This window comes from Coenobita brevimanus, chromosome 110 (assembly GCF_032717465.1).
Source record: "Coenobita brevimanus isolate Jiangsu-jjx chromosome 110, ASM3271746v2, whole genome shotgun sequence".
NCBI classification, from domain to species: domain Eukaryota; kingdom Metazoa; phylum Arthropoda; class Malacostraca; order Decapoda; family Coenobitidae; genus Coenobita; species Coenobita brevimanus.
In genome coordinates, this window is record NC_137063.1 from 26406977 (window position 1) to 26424517 (window position 17541).

The 17541-nt window shown below is 42.6% G+C and overlaps 1 protein-coding gene across 2 annotated transcripts in view; it reads left to right on the plus strand.

Moving 5' to 3' along the window:
- The window catches only part of LOC145417381 (putative oxidoreductase YjmC), a 295734-nt gene that overhangs the window by 162285 nt on the left and 115908 nt on the right, over window positions 1-17541 (plus strand). For both annotated transcript variants that reach the window (XM_080286058.1, XM_080286059.1), the window contains exon 6: window positions 17080-17178. In XM_080286058.1, the coding sequence (XP_080142184.1) occupies window positions 17080-17178 (99 nt within the window). The remainder of the gene's footprint in view (window positions 1-17079; window positions 17179-17541) is intronic.

Consider the following 17541-nt stretch of genomic DNA (forward strand, 5'->3'; position numbering starts at 1 on the left):
CCAAAACAATATCCTGCTATTCCTTTGTAAATGTGATTTTAATAATTCACGTCCAGCAGGTATATACTGTCTTATAGGAAAGTAGTTTTATTTTCAGTGTTATCATTACATATACAGTAGTATGTGATGTTGGCATCTGTCATTTAGCTAGAATCTGACAATAGCTTCATGTCTCCCCTGTGTCTGACCATTGCACCCATTCTCTTACTTTTGTATTTCAACATTTCTAATCCCAGCCACCAGTAGCCATGTACTGCTAATATAAAAACATATCCCTCTCATTCATTTTGTTTGTTTTGTTTTGTTTTTAAAGGCTGCAACATGTGTGCATGTGTTGGCCTTGGTCATCTAATGAAGATGGTGGCTTTCCGTGCAGCTAATCTCTGGGAGCTTTCCTGTTCAGTCCTTTATCCCTAAGGTCACATTCAATGATCCTGTCCCAGGTCTTCTTCTGTCTACCTCTCGCAGCCCTACCCCTAACATTAACACTTCTCACTTTCTGCACCCAATTGTCATCCCCCATCCTTTCCATATGCTCAACCATCTCAATTTACTTCTCCTCATCACCACACTAATACTCTCCAGTCCCATCCTACCTCTCAACTCTTCCATCGTGAGCCTAGCCCTGGCAGGCCTCACACTGTGGGATGCACTACACATCCACCTAATCATTGTTATTTCTGTATGTTTGAGATTGTGAATATCCTTTTCCTTTACTGCCCAGGTCTCACTGCCATACTGCATTACACTCCTAACACATGACGCGTACAAAGATCCCTTAGCACGGAGGAAGGACCCAATCAGTGTCAGGAGAGGTAACAGCTTCCTGAACTCCTTCCAACCACTCCTTACTCTAGCTACTGAGCTAGCTCCAGCCCCATCTCCAGCACATAAAATGTCTCCCAAATAACAAAACTATTCCACACACGCAAGAGACTCACCAGCAAGACCAATCCATTCACAGCTGACAGTCTCCACATGCTTTCCCTGACACACCACACACATGAAATTAGCCCTGTCCGCAGTCTGCTTCTAACACCACTACATCTCTGATGTGCCCACTTATCACAATCACTTTACAAGATGGAATTACTTCCCATGCCCTTGTGGCAGATCACACACGGTCACTATCCCTCTTCTTTAATAGTACTGTACTGCCACCAGCCTTAGGTACCATTACATGTGTTTTAGATGCATTTACTCTTAAGCCCTTGTGCCCCATACCATCTCTCCACTTCTTAAGTCTTTCCTCCACCTCCCTTTCATTCTCTGCAATCAGCACCAAATCATCAGCTTACTCTACCCCGGGAGACCATTTCTGAAGTCACGTGAGGGCTTTCATGTACCATGATAAACAACAAGAGACTCCTGACCCCTGATGCACACCAACATTCATGGAAAACTCATCACTCAAATCTTCATTCACCCTTACCTGGATGCAAGCACCCAAATACATAGCCAAAATCACCCCAACCAGCCACCCCTCGATCCCAAGCTCTCTCATTACCCACTTCGCCACCTCTCTAGAGACTCTGTCAAAGGCCTTTTCCAGATCAACAAAAACAAAGTATAGATCCCTTTTCTTTCCTATATATTATTCCTCAAGTTGTCAAACAATGACTATGGCATCAGGAGTCTCTTTGCCTGGCATAAACCCAAACTGCATCTCATCATTATTCACTCTTTCTCTAATTATACCTTCTAGAACTCTTTCCATTACCTTCATTATCCAGTTCAAAAGCTTTATGCTTCTATAATTTCCTGTTTCCAGGGCATTGCCCTTCCCCTTATACACATTTATGGTTACACTCTTCAGCCAATCATCTGGGACAGTGCACTCATATATAATCATATTTATCAAGTCAGTGACTAACCCCACTCCCATATCTCCTGGTGGCGACCATCATCCACTTACTTGATGTAGTGCTGCCTACTTCTTCCTTAGCCTTTATCATTCTTTTTTTGTGCCTGCCCTCCTCTCTTCCTGTTTCTCCCATCTTTCCTGTCACTTCTTATTGCCTTTCTTTCCTTTACAGGTGGCTTTGCAATGAGTGACAAGCCAAATGTTTTCCTGTAAGCCAAGAAACCATGTACAATGCTGGGTGGTAACCATATAACCAAACCATACGTGCTCCCTATGTGTCAAAAAGTGGGTTGGTGGAGGGTTAGTGTCCCTCCCTGTAAAATTAATAACTCAAAGGTAAATGGCCACCCCTTACAGGATTATGGCATCTGGCAATAGATAGATAGATAGATAGACTCTCAACATTTCAGCAGTCAACCCAGACACACCTGCTGCCTTCCCCACCTGCATCCTGCCTATTGCCCTGCAAAGGAGCAGCTCTGAGAGGGAAATAATGCTAAAACAGTGGTGAAAAGGAGATCAGCCTATTATGATTATGTGAACTGAATGCGAGGGTGGTGGTCCCATCCGATATTAGTGAAAAAAAATGGAGGATTTGGTCAAATAAGAGCACAAGACACAGTAGATGTTTAAAATTTTAGTACGTGTGTAAAATGGCGGAAGGAGAGAGTCCATTGTCCATTGTTTACATCCAGTGCAGGTGAATTTGTGGGATTCTCCAATGGAAGAAGTTGAGAGACAGAAGAGAGAGTTATATGTAGAGATGAAGAGAGAAGTGAAATGATTAGTAAGAGAAAGAAGAGAGTGGATGAGGATTTTGGAAGGAATTTGAGTGAAAAGTGGAGGGAATGTAAGAAAATGTTCTGGAAAGAGGTAAAGAGAGTTAGACAGGGTGGCAATGAAGTTAGTCAGGGAGTGAAAGATAAAAATGGTAGATTGCTAGTGGAGAAAGGAGAAAAAATGAGCAGATGGAGAGTACACTTTAAGGAATTGTTGAACATAGAGAATGAAAGTAATGCGAGTATAAGTGGCTGGGGAATGGCTGGGAGAATGAGGGATGTGAGATGAAGGGAAGAAATCAGTAGGATGGAAGTTGTTGAAGCAATGAAGAAAGTCAAAATGGGGAAAGCTCCAGGAATTGATGGAGTGTGTGGTGAAATACTGAAGCATGGGGGAGAAATAATAGTAGAATGGATGTGGAGGACCTGCAGATTGGCCTGGGAGGAAGGTAGAGTCCGGGAGGATTAGAAGTCAGGTATAATTATTCCCCTGTACAAAGGAAAAGGGGAAAAAGAAGAGTGTGGTAATCTTAGGGGCATTTGTCTTCTTAGTGTAATAGGAAAAGTATATGGTAGGATACTTATTGACAGAGTTAGGGAAATAACAGAGGAATTAGTTGGAGAAGAACTGAGTGGTTTTAGGAAGGGAAGTGGTTGTGTAGATCAGTTATTCGTTCTTAGATCTTTAGTGGAAAAGTTTCTAGAGAAAGGAAGGAAGTTGTATGCAGCCTTCATGGATTTGGAGAAAGCATATGACAGGGTGGATAGACATGGATTGTGGAAAGTATTAAGAATATGTGGAGTAGATGGGAAGTTGCTGAATGCTGTGAAGAGTATGTATGAGGGTGCTAAGACTGCAGTGTGTGTGGATAGTGAACTGAGTGCATTTTTCTACTTGGAGGTTGGATTGAAACAGGAATGTGTCATGTCTCCATGGTTGTTCAATCTGTATGTGGATGGGGTTATAAAAGAGATACAAGGTAGGGCAGTGGATGCTAGAGTGGCCCCAATGAGAGAGGGCAGTGTTTGGAAACTCCCTGTATTGTTGTTTGCAGATGATACTGTGTTGTTAAGTGAAGACAAAAAGGGAGCTGCAAGGCTTGGTGGATGAGTTTGGGAGAGCGTTTAAGAAGTGGAATCTAAAGATGAATGTAGGGAAGAGCAAAGTGATGGTCTTCAAGAGAAGTGAAGTCACTGAATGTACAGTGAGGTTGGACGAGGAGGAAATGGAAAATTTGAGTACATTAAGTACTTGGGTAGTGTGATGAGTAAGGATGGAAGCTTGGAGGGTGAAGTGTTTGAAAGGATACAGCAAGGAAGAAAGGTTGCAGGTTCCTTGAAAGCAGTGATAAGAAACAGGGAAGTGAGCACGGACGTGATAAGTTATTACTCGACATATTGTTATATAAACTCTAACGTATGGAAGTGAAGCTTAGACCTTGTTGGAGGGACACAAGTCAAGAGTGAGAGCAGTGGAAATGAGTTATTTGAGAGGAGCATGTGGAGTCACATGGAGAGACAGACTGACAAATGAGGAAGTGAAGAAGCGTTGTGTTGTGGATGTGGATGTTGTAGGAAGCGTTAGGAGAAGCACACTGGGGTGGTTTGGCCATGTGGAGAGGATGGAGAGTGAGAGACTGATGAGGAGAGTGTATGTGAGTGAGGTGGAGGGGGAGAGAGGGAGGGGGAGGCCAAAGATGAGATGGATGGATGGAGTGGAGAGGTATATGAGAGGGTGGGTGTGTGAGCTGGGAGCAGGGGACAGGGCGACATGGAGGCGATTTGTTTGTGACCACCCCGTAGGGGATTAAGGCATCTGGCAGTAGGTAGATATACTCCAATGAAGACCAGAATGGAGGGAATATTAATCTGAATCAAACATGAGTTGCGGGTGAAGAGAAAATGGTTGAGAGGAATGTCCATGAATTAAAAAAGGTATGGTCAGTTATTAGAAAGTTGCAGGAACAAACACAACAAGAGAAAGAGATTAAGGATTTGAAAAATGAGGTAAAGCGTCTGTTCACATAATGCAGAGTGAGAGAGATAAATATCAAAATTAAAAGTGATTAATGATTCAGCATCAAAGGAAATAGAACAGTGTAAAAGAGAAAATAAGTGGTTAGAGGAAGAAAGGGATAGCATGAAAAGTAAACTCGAAGAGTATGAATCAGAAACAAAGATGCAAGATGAACACAGTAAGGAAGTCAAAGAGGAGCATAACGGGTGGAAGAAATTTCAGGAAGAATGGAAAATTAATCTGAAGGAGATTATAGAACAACAGAAGAAAGAAAACCAACAAAAGGTAGAGAAGGAAGTGGTCAGGGTACTAAAAAAAGTAAAGAATCACTTGTCTGAGATGCAGCAGACAAGAAAAAATGCGTGATTATCTCAGATTTGAAAGAAAAACCCATGTCAGTGAGGTCAGAAAGAGAAAGGGAAGAACTGAAGGGTGAAGGTAATTGTGTCATTAGTTATGGAAGGACATGACGAAGCCCAAGAGGAGGCTGAAGAAGTGTTTAGGCTGGGAAAATATGTGGAGGGAGGGGCAAGGCCACTGAAAGTAAAATTTCAGTCTCAGGTCATGAGAAATGAAACAATCAAGACTTGGAAACTAGCAGATAAGGAGGGATTTAAAAATATCTAGATAAGGCGAGATGCAAATGAGGAAGAGAGAGCTAAAATAAAGGAATTTGTTAAGGAAGCCAAGGAAAAAACAACCAAGGAATGGAGGAAGAGAAGACAGAGTTTTGTTGGAGAGATGGATAAAAAAATGAGGAAGTGGTACCGAAGGAAAAAGGGAGAGATAGAGGCATAATAAAAAACAATGCAAAAAGACTGAAAGTGGTGTACACTGATGTATATTGTCTAATTTCAGCAAGGCAAGAAATAGATGATTTCATGAGGGTAAATGAGCTAGACATTATGTGCTTTGTAGAGACCAAGCTAAGAGAGAATATTGAAATCCAAGTGGGAGATGGGAAATACAAACTGCGGAAAAGAGATAGAAAAGAAAAAACAGGAGGAGTGATGATAGCAGTGAACAACAACATAAATGTGGATAATGTGGAACTGGGAGAGGGTAGGGCTGAAGTGATTAACATGATACTTGAAACCAGAGAGAAAGGCAAGAGAGACATCACAACAGCATATGTCCCCACCCCCAAGACAAGGATATGGAATGAGGAGTATCAGGAGATGTTGTCAGACATGGCTAGATACCTACAGAAAGTGATTAAGAAAAACAACAACATAATCCTGGTGGGTGACTTTAATTGTTTAGAGGTAAACTGGGAGGAGTGGGACTCAGGAAGTACTGTAGTGAAGATTCATGGGGCAGTATACTGTTAAATGTAGCGGTGGATAATCTGATGACCCAGTGAGTCAAAGAAAAGACAAGATTTAGAGGTTATGACACACCAGCAAGACTAGATTTAATTCTAACCAAAGACCCTGTTGCAATTGAATCTCGGAAATATCAGTGTCCAGTAGGAAAAAGTGATCATATGGTGATAGAGTTCCAAATGATTGAAGGAAATAGGGAGACAAGAGATGAGCTATACAGGCGTGGAAGATACAACTTTGGGAAAGCAAACTTATACAGGATTGAGAACATTTTTCGAAGACGCGGATTGACGAGAATTCAGGGAAACAAGAGTGATACAGAAGAAGTGGGATATTTTTCTAGACTTCTATAATGTGGGTATGGAGAAGTATGTGCCAAAAGTTAGTGGGAAAGAGAACTGGAGAAATGACTGGTTCAGCAAAAGATGTATGATAACAAAAATAGAAAGGGATAAGGCATGGAACGAATGGATAAAGAGAGGTAATGATAGAACAAAGGATGAATATAAAAGAACTAGAAATGAATATACAAGAATACACAGAGAGGAAGAATGTAACTTCAAAAAGGTATAATTGACAAATATAAGGATGAACCTATAGTATACTGTTTTACAGGTTTATTAATAGTAAATTGAAACAAAAAGAAGGAATCAATAAGCTGAAAGTAGAAGGAAATGTCTAGAAAGATGCAGCAATGCTAGATGAAATAATGAACAAATACTTCCAATCAGTCTTCACTTGAGAAACTGATTTTGTGGAGAAGGAGAGAGTGACTAGAAATGTAGTGTTAAAAGAAGTAAAAGTTGAAGTGCAAGTAGTGTCCAAATTACTGGAAACTCAGGATGTGAGGAAGGCCCCAAGACATGACAGGATCTCTAACTGGATACTAAAGGAATGCAGAGAACAACTGGCAGATGAGATTCACGGTTTAATTGTTTGTTCTCTGGAAGAAGGGAACGTGCCTCGGGAGTGGAATAGGGGTATCAGTCTATAAGGGAGGGAACAAGGAAGGACCCCTGAATTATAAACTAATGTCCCTGACCAGCTTGGTCACAAAATTATGCAGGGGAATCCTGAAAGATGGATAAAATATCTGGTGGAGATGGACATTTTGGCAGAAAGTCAGTTTAGATTCAGAAGTGGAAGGTCGTGTGTTTCCAACTTGTTGAGTGATACAAGAGAGAGAGATAGTTGGATGGATTGTGTGTATTTAGATCTAGAAAAAGCCTTTGATGAGGTACCCCACAAGCAACTAATATGGAAATCGTAACACATGGGAGGACTGAAGGGGAACCTTTTGGAGTGGATGAGAGACTTCTTGACAGACAAGGAAATGAGGTCAATAATAAAGGACTGCATATCTGGATGGAGGGAGGTAACAAGTGAAGTCCCATAGGGCTCGGTGTTAGTGCCCATAATGTTTCTGATTTACGTAAATGATATGGTAGATGGAATGAACAGTTATGCAAGCCTGTTTGCTGCTAATGCAAATATCATGAGGAAGGTAAAATGCTGCAGGAGGGCTTGGATAGGATTCATAAGTGGAGCCGGATGTGGGAAATGATGTTCAGTGTCAAAAAATGTGAAATACAGTATTAGAAATGGGTATACGTACCAAGAGACCATCACTGAATTATTTGATGGGTAATGAACCAATCACAAAAGTGAAAGAAGAGGACTTGGGTGTGCTGGTCCAGGATAATTTGTGACCCGAGAAACACATTAACAAGATACAGTACAGTGTATTCTCAAATTTTGATGGGTATATGTACCAAAAAACCACATCAAAATTCAAAACATTGAAGTTTAAACTGAACTTCTTATGGGAAAAATTAGTTTGGGTCCTTCACTACGTAAAATCATGATTTTTTGCCCACACTCCCTGTAAACTTTATGAATTATAAATGTGGTTACATAACTGTAGTTCTGCACTGTATTGCCATACTGTACTGTAGTTTAGAATACAGCAAAATTTGTTACAGTTTGTCAATATCCTGTCACAGTTTTTATTACAGTAGTTACAGTACAGCACACTGTACAGTACCAACCTTGGGTTATGGAATATCATCACTTGGCTGGCTGCAGTGCGTGTGGATGGTGAACTGAGTGACTTTTTCAATTCTAAGGTTGGGTTGAAACAGATGTGTCATGTCTCCATGGTTGTTCAGTCTGTACATGGAAGGGGTAATAAAAGAGATACAAGGTAGGGCAGTGGATGTTGGAGTGGCCCTAGTGAGAGAGGGTGGTGTATGGAAACTCTCTGTACTGTTGTTTGCAGATGATGCTGTGTTGTTAAATGAAGACGAAGGGGAGCTGCAAGGCTTGGTGGATGAGTTTGGGAGAGTGTGTAAGAAATGGAATCTAAAGGTGAATGTAGGGAAGAGTAATGTGATGATCTTTGAGAGAGGTGAAGTCAGTGAATGTACAATGAGGTTGGATGGTGAGGAAATGGAAAATGTGATTAAGTGTAAGTACTTGAGGGAGGGGGAGGCCGAGGATGAGATGGAGGGATGGGGTGGAGAGGTATATGAGAGAGGGGGGTGTGAGTTGGGAGCAGGGCAGTGAAATGGCGGGGGACAGGGCGACTTGGAGGCGATTTGTTTGTGGCCACCCCAAACGGGATAGAGGCGTCTGGCAATAGATAGGTAGATAGACTTGGGTAGTGTGATGAGTAAGGATGGAAGTTTACAGGGTGAAATGCTTGAAAGGGTACAACAAGGAAGAAAGGTTGCTGGTTCTTTGAAAGCAGTGATAAGAAACAGGGAAGTGAGCATGGAAGTGAAAAAGTAACTACATGACAGTACAGTATTGTGATAACAACTCTAACGCATGGAAGTGAAGCTTGGATGTTGTTGGAAGGACACAAGTCAAGAGTGAGAGCAGTGGAAATGAGTTAATTAAGAGGAGCATGTGGAGTCACATGGAGAGACAGGCTGACAAATGAGGATATAAAGGAACTTTGTAGTGTGGATGTGGATGTGATAGGAAACGTTAGAAGGAACACACTGAGGTGGTTTGGCCATGTGGAGAGGATGGAGGGTGAGAGACTGATGAGGAGAGTGTATGAGTGAGGTGGAGGGGGGGAGAGGGAGGGGGAGGCCAAGGATGAGATGGAGGGATGGAGTGGAGAGGTATATGAGAGATGGGGGTGTGAGTTGGGAGCAGGTCAGTGAAATTGCAGGGGACAGGGCGACGTGGAGGTGATTTGTTTGTGACCGCCCAATACGGGATTAAGGCGTCTGGCAATAGATAGATAGATAGATAGATAGGGTGGCTGGTGTTGGTGGTGTGTGGCAGGGGTGGACTATTTAGTTGAAGTAGCCTCCTCTGTGGAGGTATCCAACCCGAATCCCTAAAAATGAAAATCATCCTTGAGTATCCGGACATCTGCAGTGTCAGCGTCTTCCTTCTCACCCTCGTGGATGGTTATATCTTGTAACACCCTAGTAATTGGCCTGAAAAAGGTGATGATCTCTGACTGTTTTTGCTTATGAAGCCCCTGAGAGCATCAAAAAATGAGGTAGGCAGACCACTCCAAAATGCATCAAAATTCAAATAATCGAATTCTAAATTGTCAAAATTTGAGATTCCACTGTAGTTAGAGAGATGTATAATCTCTTGACTAACATAAGAGTAGCATTTCATTACATGGATGAGGAGATGATGAAAAAATTGTTAGTGGCCTTGATCTGCCCCAGGTTGGAATATGGAGCACTAGTGTTGTCCCCACATTAAAAGAAATATAAACAAGATCAAGAGAATACAAAGAACAGCAATCAAGATGGTCCCTAGCCTGGCAGATCTGTCATACAGGGAAAGGCTGGAAAAGCTAGATCTGCCTACCTTAGAAGATAGGAGAGAGAGAGGTGACATTATTGCAGTGTTCAGGGCCATGATGGTAGTAGAAAAAATTGACAGAGAAGATCTATTTGTATGGGATGGGAGAGTAACAAGAGGACACGGAATGAACTTGAAAAAGCCAAGTTGCTTGAAGGATATCAAGAAATATAGTTTTCCATGTGGATACTTAGACCTGTGGAATAGCTTGGACAAAGAGATCGTCAGTCTAAAAACTTTAATGAGTTCAAAGGAATATTTGACATACTGAGAGATGGAGACGGGACCCCAAGGGCATAGCTCATTTCCTGTACATCACAGCCAGGTAAATACAACTAGATAAATACACACGCACACATACACGGGAGGCAAGCGGGGGTGGGGGAGGGTGGGGAGATGGAGAGGGAGACAACCAGGAGTGGGGGAGGGCAGGGGGACAGAGAGAGAGATATGCGTGGCAGTGTGCCAAGCGCGGATGGGGGAGGGCAGGAGGATGGGGAGGGTCACATACAGGGGTGGTGGAGGGAGACAAGGGGGGGTGGGGGAGGGAGGGGGGACAGGGAAGGAGGCAAGAAAGCCAAACTGCCCTACTAAACCCCCCTCCCCTAGTCTCACTCACTCAGTATCACTCACCACTCTCACTCACTCACCACTCTCGCTCGCTTACCACTCTCACTCGCTCACCACTCTCACTCGCTCACCATTCTCGCTCACTTACTCACCACTCTCACTCACTCACCACTCTCACTCACTCACTCACGCATGCACACACGCACACATGCGGGATACAAGGGGGGGTGGGGGACGGTTCGGGAATGGAGAGGGAGACAACCAGGGGTGGGGAAGGGCGGAGTAACAGGGAGGGAGGCATGCCTGACAGTGTTGAGTGTGTTGGGGGATGGAGGAGGGATGGGGAGGAAGAGGGGGGATGGAGGGAGGAAGGGAGGACCAGGAGAGGCAGTGTGTTGGACTAGTGAGGCGGTGGACATTCTGATTGTTCAGATTGTGGGAATGTTCCCTTGTTTTTTGTGTTCAGTCTATTGAAGCGCCAGTTATCGGTTTGCCAGATAACAGGGTATGCGTGTATTTGAAAAGCGTCTAAAGTTGAGGTGTAACAATAAAGTACTGTAGTTTCTAAGTGCTTCCCCTCTCCCTAAGTTAGAAACAAGTGCATTTGAAGGTAGATATGGTGGTGTACACAGCTTTCCCGGTCCTCCCTCCTTCCCCTCTCTTCTCCCCTATCCATCTTCCATCCCAACTATGGAGGCTTCTGCCCGGCACACAAAAAAATAATTCATGTCCAAATTTCCCCCGAAAATTGGTTATATTGTTAAAAATTATATACCATCATCTGCAGTGGTGTTTATACTATAAGTTAATAAAAACACACAAAGCTGTTGAATAAGAGTCCCGCAATGCAGTTAGAATAAACTTGTTCAAGTGTAAAAATAGCTTCAAACAGCATCCCAACATCCTAGCCCAAAATTTTGCTCACACCATGTAAGAACAAAGTGTATGTGTACTGTACCTGTATATGCAGAATTTTACGAGCTTTCTTGTGGTGTATTCAGAATTTCAATACAACAAATAGTTGTCGAGGAAATTGCCAAAAACTATAAAAATATATATATATAAGCATGGTTTGAGATGGAGGAGGGGAAGGGGGGGTTGGGGATGGGGAGAAGAGGGGGGGATGGAGGGGATATGTGTGTATGTGTGTTTGTGAGAGAGAGAGAGAGAGAGAGAGAGAAAGAATGAGTGAGTGACCAAGTGAGTGAGATGGGGTGGGGTGGGGGGTAATAGGGGTTTGGCTTTCTTGTCTCCCTCCCTGTCCCCCCACACTCCCCCACTCCTGTTTGTCTTCCTCCCTGCCCTCCCCTACCCCTGCTTGTAACTCTCCCCATCCCCTCCCCCCCTGCTTGTAGCCCTCCCCATCCCCTCCCCCCCCTCCCCCTCCCCCACCCCTGCATTTCTCATTCCCTTCCCCCTGCCCTTTCCCTCCTCTGTGTAGTTTGCTGCCGCCTGCCTGTCTGTAGCCTGTCAGCTGCCCTCCCACCACCTCACCTACCTGCATGTGATTTTTGTGTCTCATTTTTTAGCAGTAGTATTGTTTATGAGGATAATAATATTACCTATGATGTTTCTGTGTCAGTCTCTGTTAATTAAGTAAGGTATATGAGAGTTTGGGTTTGGGCCTGGAATGCAGCTCTGGCTTTTCTTCAGTATCTTATGGGGAAAATTACTTTGATGTGTATATTGGAAAAAGTCCAGGTTAGCAGGGGGAAGTCCAGATGTCACTTTTATCAGACTTTTACTTTTTTCAGGATGGCTTGGACCCTAATTAGTCCATTATATTGATGTTTTGCTGTAATTCTTGATGCTATAAAAAAAGGAAAATCACACCTCATCACCTCTTTGCTCTAACAACATGACTTTCCAGCACTCCCCTCCACAAACACCTCACTCACTAATCTCACAACATGCATCTGATAAGATCAACTCTGCACAACTCACACAACGTCCACTTGCAATAGTAGTCATAAGTAAAGCTCCTTTCATTCACCAACTCTTCAGCCAATGTATGCATGACAGTTGCACCCCCCCCCCCAAACTTTGCCTTATATACAGATGGCATTACCATAACAGTCTCATACCAAAGCATCGAACAGCCTGTACACCAACAAGACTACCTTGGTGCACTTCAGACATGGACTGAGGACAGCAGGTTGACAGTCACTCCAGTCAAATCCATCACCTCACTCCTCACCAGCAGAATGCATAAACACAAGAACTCCCCAAACATCACACTTAACAATGTACCTGCACCACACACACCCTCCTTGAAGTGACTGGACTCACCTTTAACCTGAGGCATCCCGTTGACATATGGATACGTCACCACATTTTGTCACGGTGACACCCATTGACATACCCATATGTTTTTGCAATTGTGAGGTCCATCATTTGCACATTTTTCAAATTTTGTGCATGATTTTTGGTACATATACGTGGGACACGGACACTGCCTTACCCCCCGTGCCCCTTGCTCCCCCCCGCACTTAATTGTCTCGGCAATTCACCTGTTACCAGTGACCTGGCCAGTAAAGACATGTCGTGCCACGATATGAAATTCAAGGCCAGAGTGATTCCCCAGTCAATGATGATGTGGAGGACAAAGATTACATGGCACCAGGGGAAGAAACAAGCAGAAGTGATGAGAGGGTAATATCGCCAAGGAAGGTGCGGTATGTTGATGTGTTCAGTGAGTGAAGCAATGCTTATGTTGCCTCTATTATTGTGTGAAAACCAATATATTCTTGTACTACATATAAATTCGTACCAAATGAACAAATATCTGCCTGTTCTGAGTGGTTTGCAATAGTTACCGCATCATGGAGAACACGACACCCACAGCGCCGCTCCAGGAAACACGGTACCAAGTGTTTTAAGAATCATCTGTTTAGACCACTTGTAAGCTCAGGTGAGCACTTTGGGGGGCATTTTCCAATGTTTGTCATAAAAAGTGGAGGTTTTAGCCAAAAAAATTTTATTCGAAAAACTGCCAGGATTGGGGGGGGGGGGATCAGTGGTGAAAAATCGGTTGGGACACAGCGGGTTAAGGACCACATGATACTTTAGATATCAAGGGATGTTGCATGCCCATACTGAATGCACTCAGGGCATTCACAAGGACAGACTGTGAGTAAAAACAAAAGAAACACTCTCCCTGCTCTACGAAGAGCATATTAGTTTAGTGGTATCCAATGCTTCTTCAGCAAGAGCCTTCATTGTATATAATCCTCATTACAATATCTTGCGGACCATACACAACAACCCCCTGTGCATTGACACTGGTAGCATCAAATTAACTTCCATAGCTCACTCACACCTGTTAAATTAGTCCTCCCAGTTAGAGAATACAGTATCTTGATATGAGAGGCAACAATTCTATGCAAGAGTCTGAGCTAACACAAAACAAACCTGTCATTATATGACAAAACCACACAACACAGCTAGGCTCATAAAACAGTCACCACACACACATTACCAGACCCTCTTTACCAACATTCCACCTCTGGACTTTCTAACCCTAGCAGTGAAGAAACACATAATCACTTCGGAAAGTATCTGTTCAGAAAGTATCCGACCTCTTTTTTTTTTTTTTTCACCAACCAGTTGGAGGATAGGGACAGGGTTTTGTGTAGCGTAGTGCAGGACCTTCGTATGCATGCATGATTGATGCCAACTGCCATGAGTGACTCAGTGGTTGTCAGTCAGCCTGTGTTCATAGTCGTGCACCTTATGCTCGTCGTGTTCCCACGTTCAGCACGATGACCAAAAGAGTTGAACAGCATTACTTCACCAAATTTTGCCAAAAACTAGGTAATACCAAAGTTGAAACTATCACGATGATCCAACGAGTTTTGGGGAATGAAGCCATGGAAGTAACACAAATAAATGAGTGGTACAGTTGTATAAAAAATGGCTGAATGTCAGTCGAGAGTAATTCACATCCATGGAGGCCATCAGCAAGCAGGAGTGCTGAAAATGTGAAGAAAATCTGCGATTTGTTCATGGGAAATTACTGGTTGACTGTCAGATAATTTCCTAATGAAATTGGAGTCAGCGATGGATCAGCACACTAAATTTTAACGGATGATTTGGGCATGTTAAGAGTTCCCACCAAATTTGTTCCAAAGCTCCTCTCACATGAACAACAAGCTTAGTGAAGGAACATTGCCCAAGATATGTTGGAATGTGCAAAGCATGGCCCAGAATTTCTCAAGACTGTTATCACCGAAGATGAGACGTGGGTGTGCAGGTGCGACCCAGAAACGAAAGCACAGTTGTCCCAGTGGAAGCATGCTGGGTTGTCTCGGCCAAAAAATGCACGACAGGTCCACAGCAAGGTGAAATACATGTTGACAGTATTTTTCTACTACAGCAATGTTGTGCATTACAGATACACACCAGATAGCCAGACTGTCAACAAACATTACTACCTTGATGTCATCCATCATTTTTGTAACGCAGTTTGATGGAAGAGACCAGACCTTTGGAAGGCAGTAAGTTGGAAGCTGCACCATGACAATGCCCGTTCCATTTCTTCTCAGCAATCCGCAGGTCTGGCAGGCGCCCTGGCCACCAGACATGGCTTTGTGCGACTTTTGGTTATTCCCTAATCTCAAAACTCCGGTAAAGGGTTCCACACACGAGACAAGAGGAGATCATGATGAATGCGATGAAGCACCTGCAGGAGATATGGACTGAAAACTGACTTTTAATTATTTTTCTTGCATTGTAAAGAACATATGGCAATATGTGTCAAGTCAGAAGGGGCTGGCTTTGAGAGAGATTAGTGTTCCAGCTCAGCGGATAGCTATTTATTTATTTTTTTTTAGAGCATAAGGTCGGATACTTTCTGAACAGACTTCTTAGACCAATACAGCAACATTTCAGTCAGAATACTGTATTACAAGCCCTTTCCTGTTGACATTGACGCATCAAAGTTATCGCTGAATAGAGCTGATAGAGTACACATACAGTAGCTTGGCTTCGATTAGAACATCACTCAGCCCTCCTTGGTTACCAGCTGAGATTTAGGATAGGTGGATTCATAGATGACATGTGCCCTGTTTGTAGAATAGGCCAACACAAAATAACACATACTTGAGCACCACGTAGACATACCACTCTGAGACACAGATGCAGTATCATTGGTATTAGGAACCTGTGGGGTAACTCCATACCTGGGTCTGCTCAACCACGTGGACTAAGGTTAAGCAGCAACAACAGCAACAATTACAATTCTGGTGCTGGTTGTGTGGAAAAAGTTTGTATTAAGGAACACATCCCTGTCTTACTGTATCCTGAGGTGTGCCTGTGTTAGAGAGAAGATGGTTTTGAGTGGCACAGGCAAGCAGTGATGAAAGGTTTGGATTTTTTTTTTTTTGGGGGGGGGGGGGGCTATCGAAGACAAACCCTGGAAATGCGCAGTAAGTAGGCCATTGGTGTTCCCAGGAGGTGCTGCATATTAGGCCATATTACTGTAAGTGCAGTCATGTGTTTGCATTGTTTTCCAACCTTCATATAGCAGTGTTGAACTGTTCCAAGATGATTCAGCCTCTCCATGTGAGTCCATCTGTTTACACTCTTTGTCAACATTTGTATGTCTGAATGCTGAAATGTTCCAAGATGGTTTGATCTAACATGCATAGTCATCTGTTTGGTTGCATCCCTATACCGTGTTCTTGCTCTGCCCCATTCTCCTCCCTTAATGTGTCTATCCAATTTACCCTTGTGGAACTAATTTGTTTAATTTTGAGACATTCTCTAAATACTGTATTTGATATTTTTTGTTTTTACTAATTATGCATTTACATCTTTATCAGTTGATTTTATCCTCATGAATTCTGTTGCCTTGTTTTACATGGAGACACATTTTTGTAATTTTTCTTACTATTTCTATTTTTGCATCATTATCACTGTTACTTTCATGAAATCCATTTAGCCTACTTTGTTTCACCTGGAGGCATACCATATATTTTTTTTCTTATTTTAGCCCTGTTTTTGTTTTTGCATCGTTATCAGTACTTTTGTGAAATAATTTTGCTGTGTTTCACACAGAGGCACTTTTTTTTTTTTATAATACAGATCTTTCAGACAGTTTACATTATCAGTAACAAATGAATGTTAAAAGACAAAACATTTTGCATGTATAAAGACCCCAATAGTTTTATTCTTTTTATTAACCCTTTTACTTTTAGAGATTCAGTATCCAATTGGCATTACTGGTAGAGGTTCTAATGAAAGGATTGATATTTATTTTGTTACTATCCATTGATATGCTAGATTGAATGTCTCAAGCCAGAGGGGTAAAGAGAAAGATTTTGTATGATTTGTACCTTTTCTTGTAATGTTAGATTTTGTATTATTTGTGCCATTTCTTGTAGTTTTACACTTACTCTTAAAAAAGTGGTGATAATTTAGTCAACTCATAAATTTAGCGTTGATATATATGTAGGCTCCTTGTGTTGCTGCCTAAGAAACATTTAGGTGTAATTGCCACAAGTTCCATTACCTTTTTTTGATTACAGGTTTGGTAAAGTAATCTTCCTCCTCCTCCTCCTCCTCCTTAAGCATACATTGGGCCCCTACACCATGCAAGGTGTAATATGGAACAGTATATTATTATTATTCTGTAATAATATTTTACCCACCTCATATTAACATTTATCTCTTCCATACTTCACCCAGGCTGCAATTGGAACAAACCCCCTGGCCTTGTCAGCCCCAGCCAAGAATGGAGATGAATTTGTATTGGACATGGCCACGTGTGTTGTGGCTGTGGGCAAGGTGAGTGGCCAGTACAGTACTAGTTTATTGTTTGCCTTGGACTGAGACATGTCTGTGTGACTAGTAATCCTGTAGTTGGGGGCTGTATTTAATGTATTATGCATTTATCAGTAGAAAAAAATTGTAAGAAATACATTGCCACATTTTGCAGAGTCACACCTTAGTTATACAGGTACTTCACACTGTCCCACAAGACAGTCACACCTCAAACTGACACAACTCTCACTATCATACAGTAGATGTGTCTCACACTGCCACACCTCACCATTACACTATAGTCATACCTCACATTGCCACACCTCACAATTTGACACCATAAAGTCATACCTCACACTGCCACACCTCTCTCCTTCACACCATAGT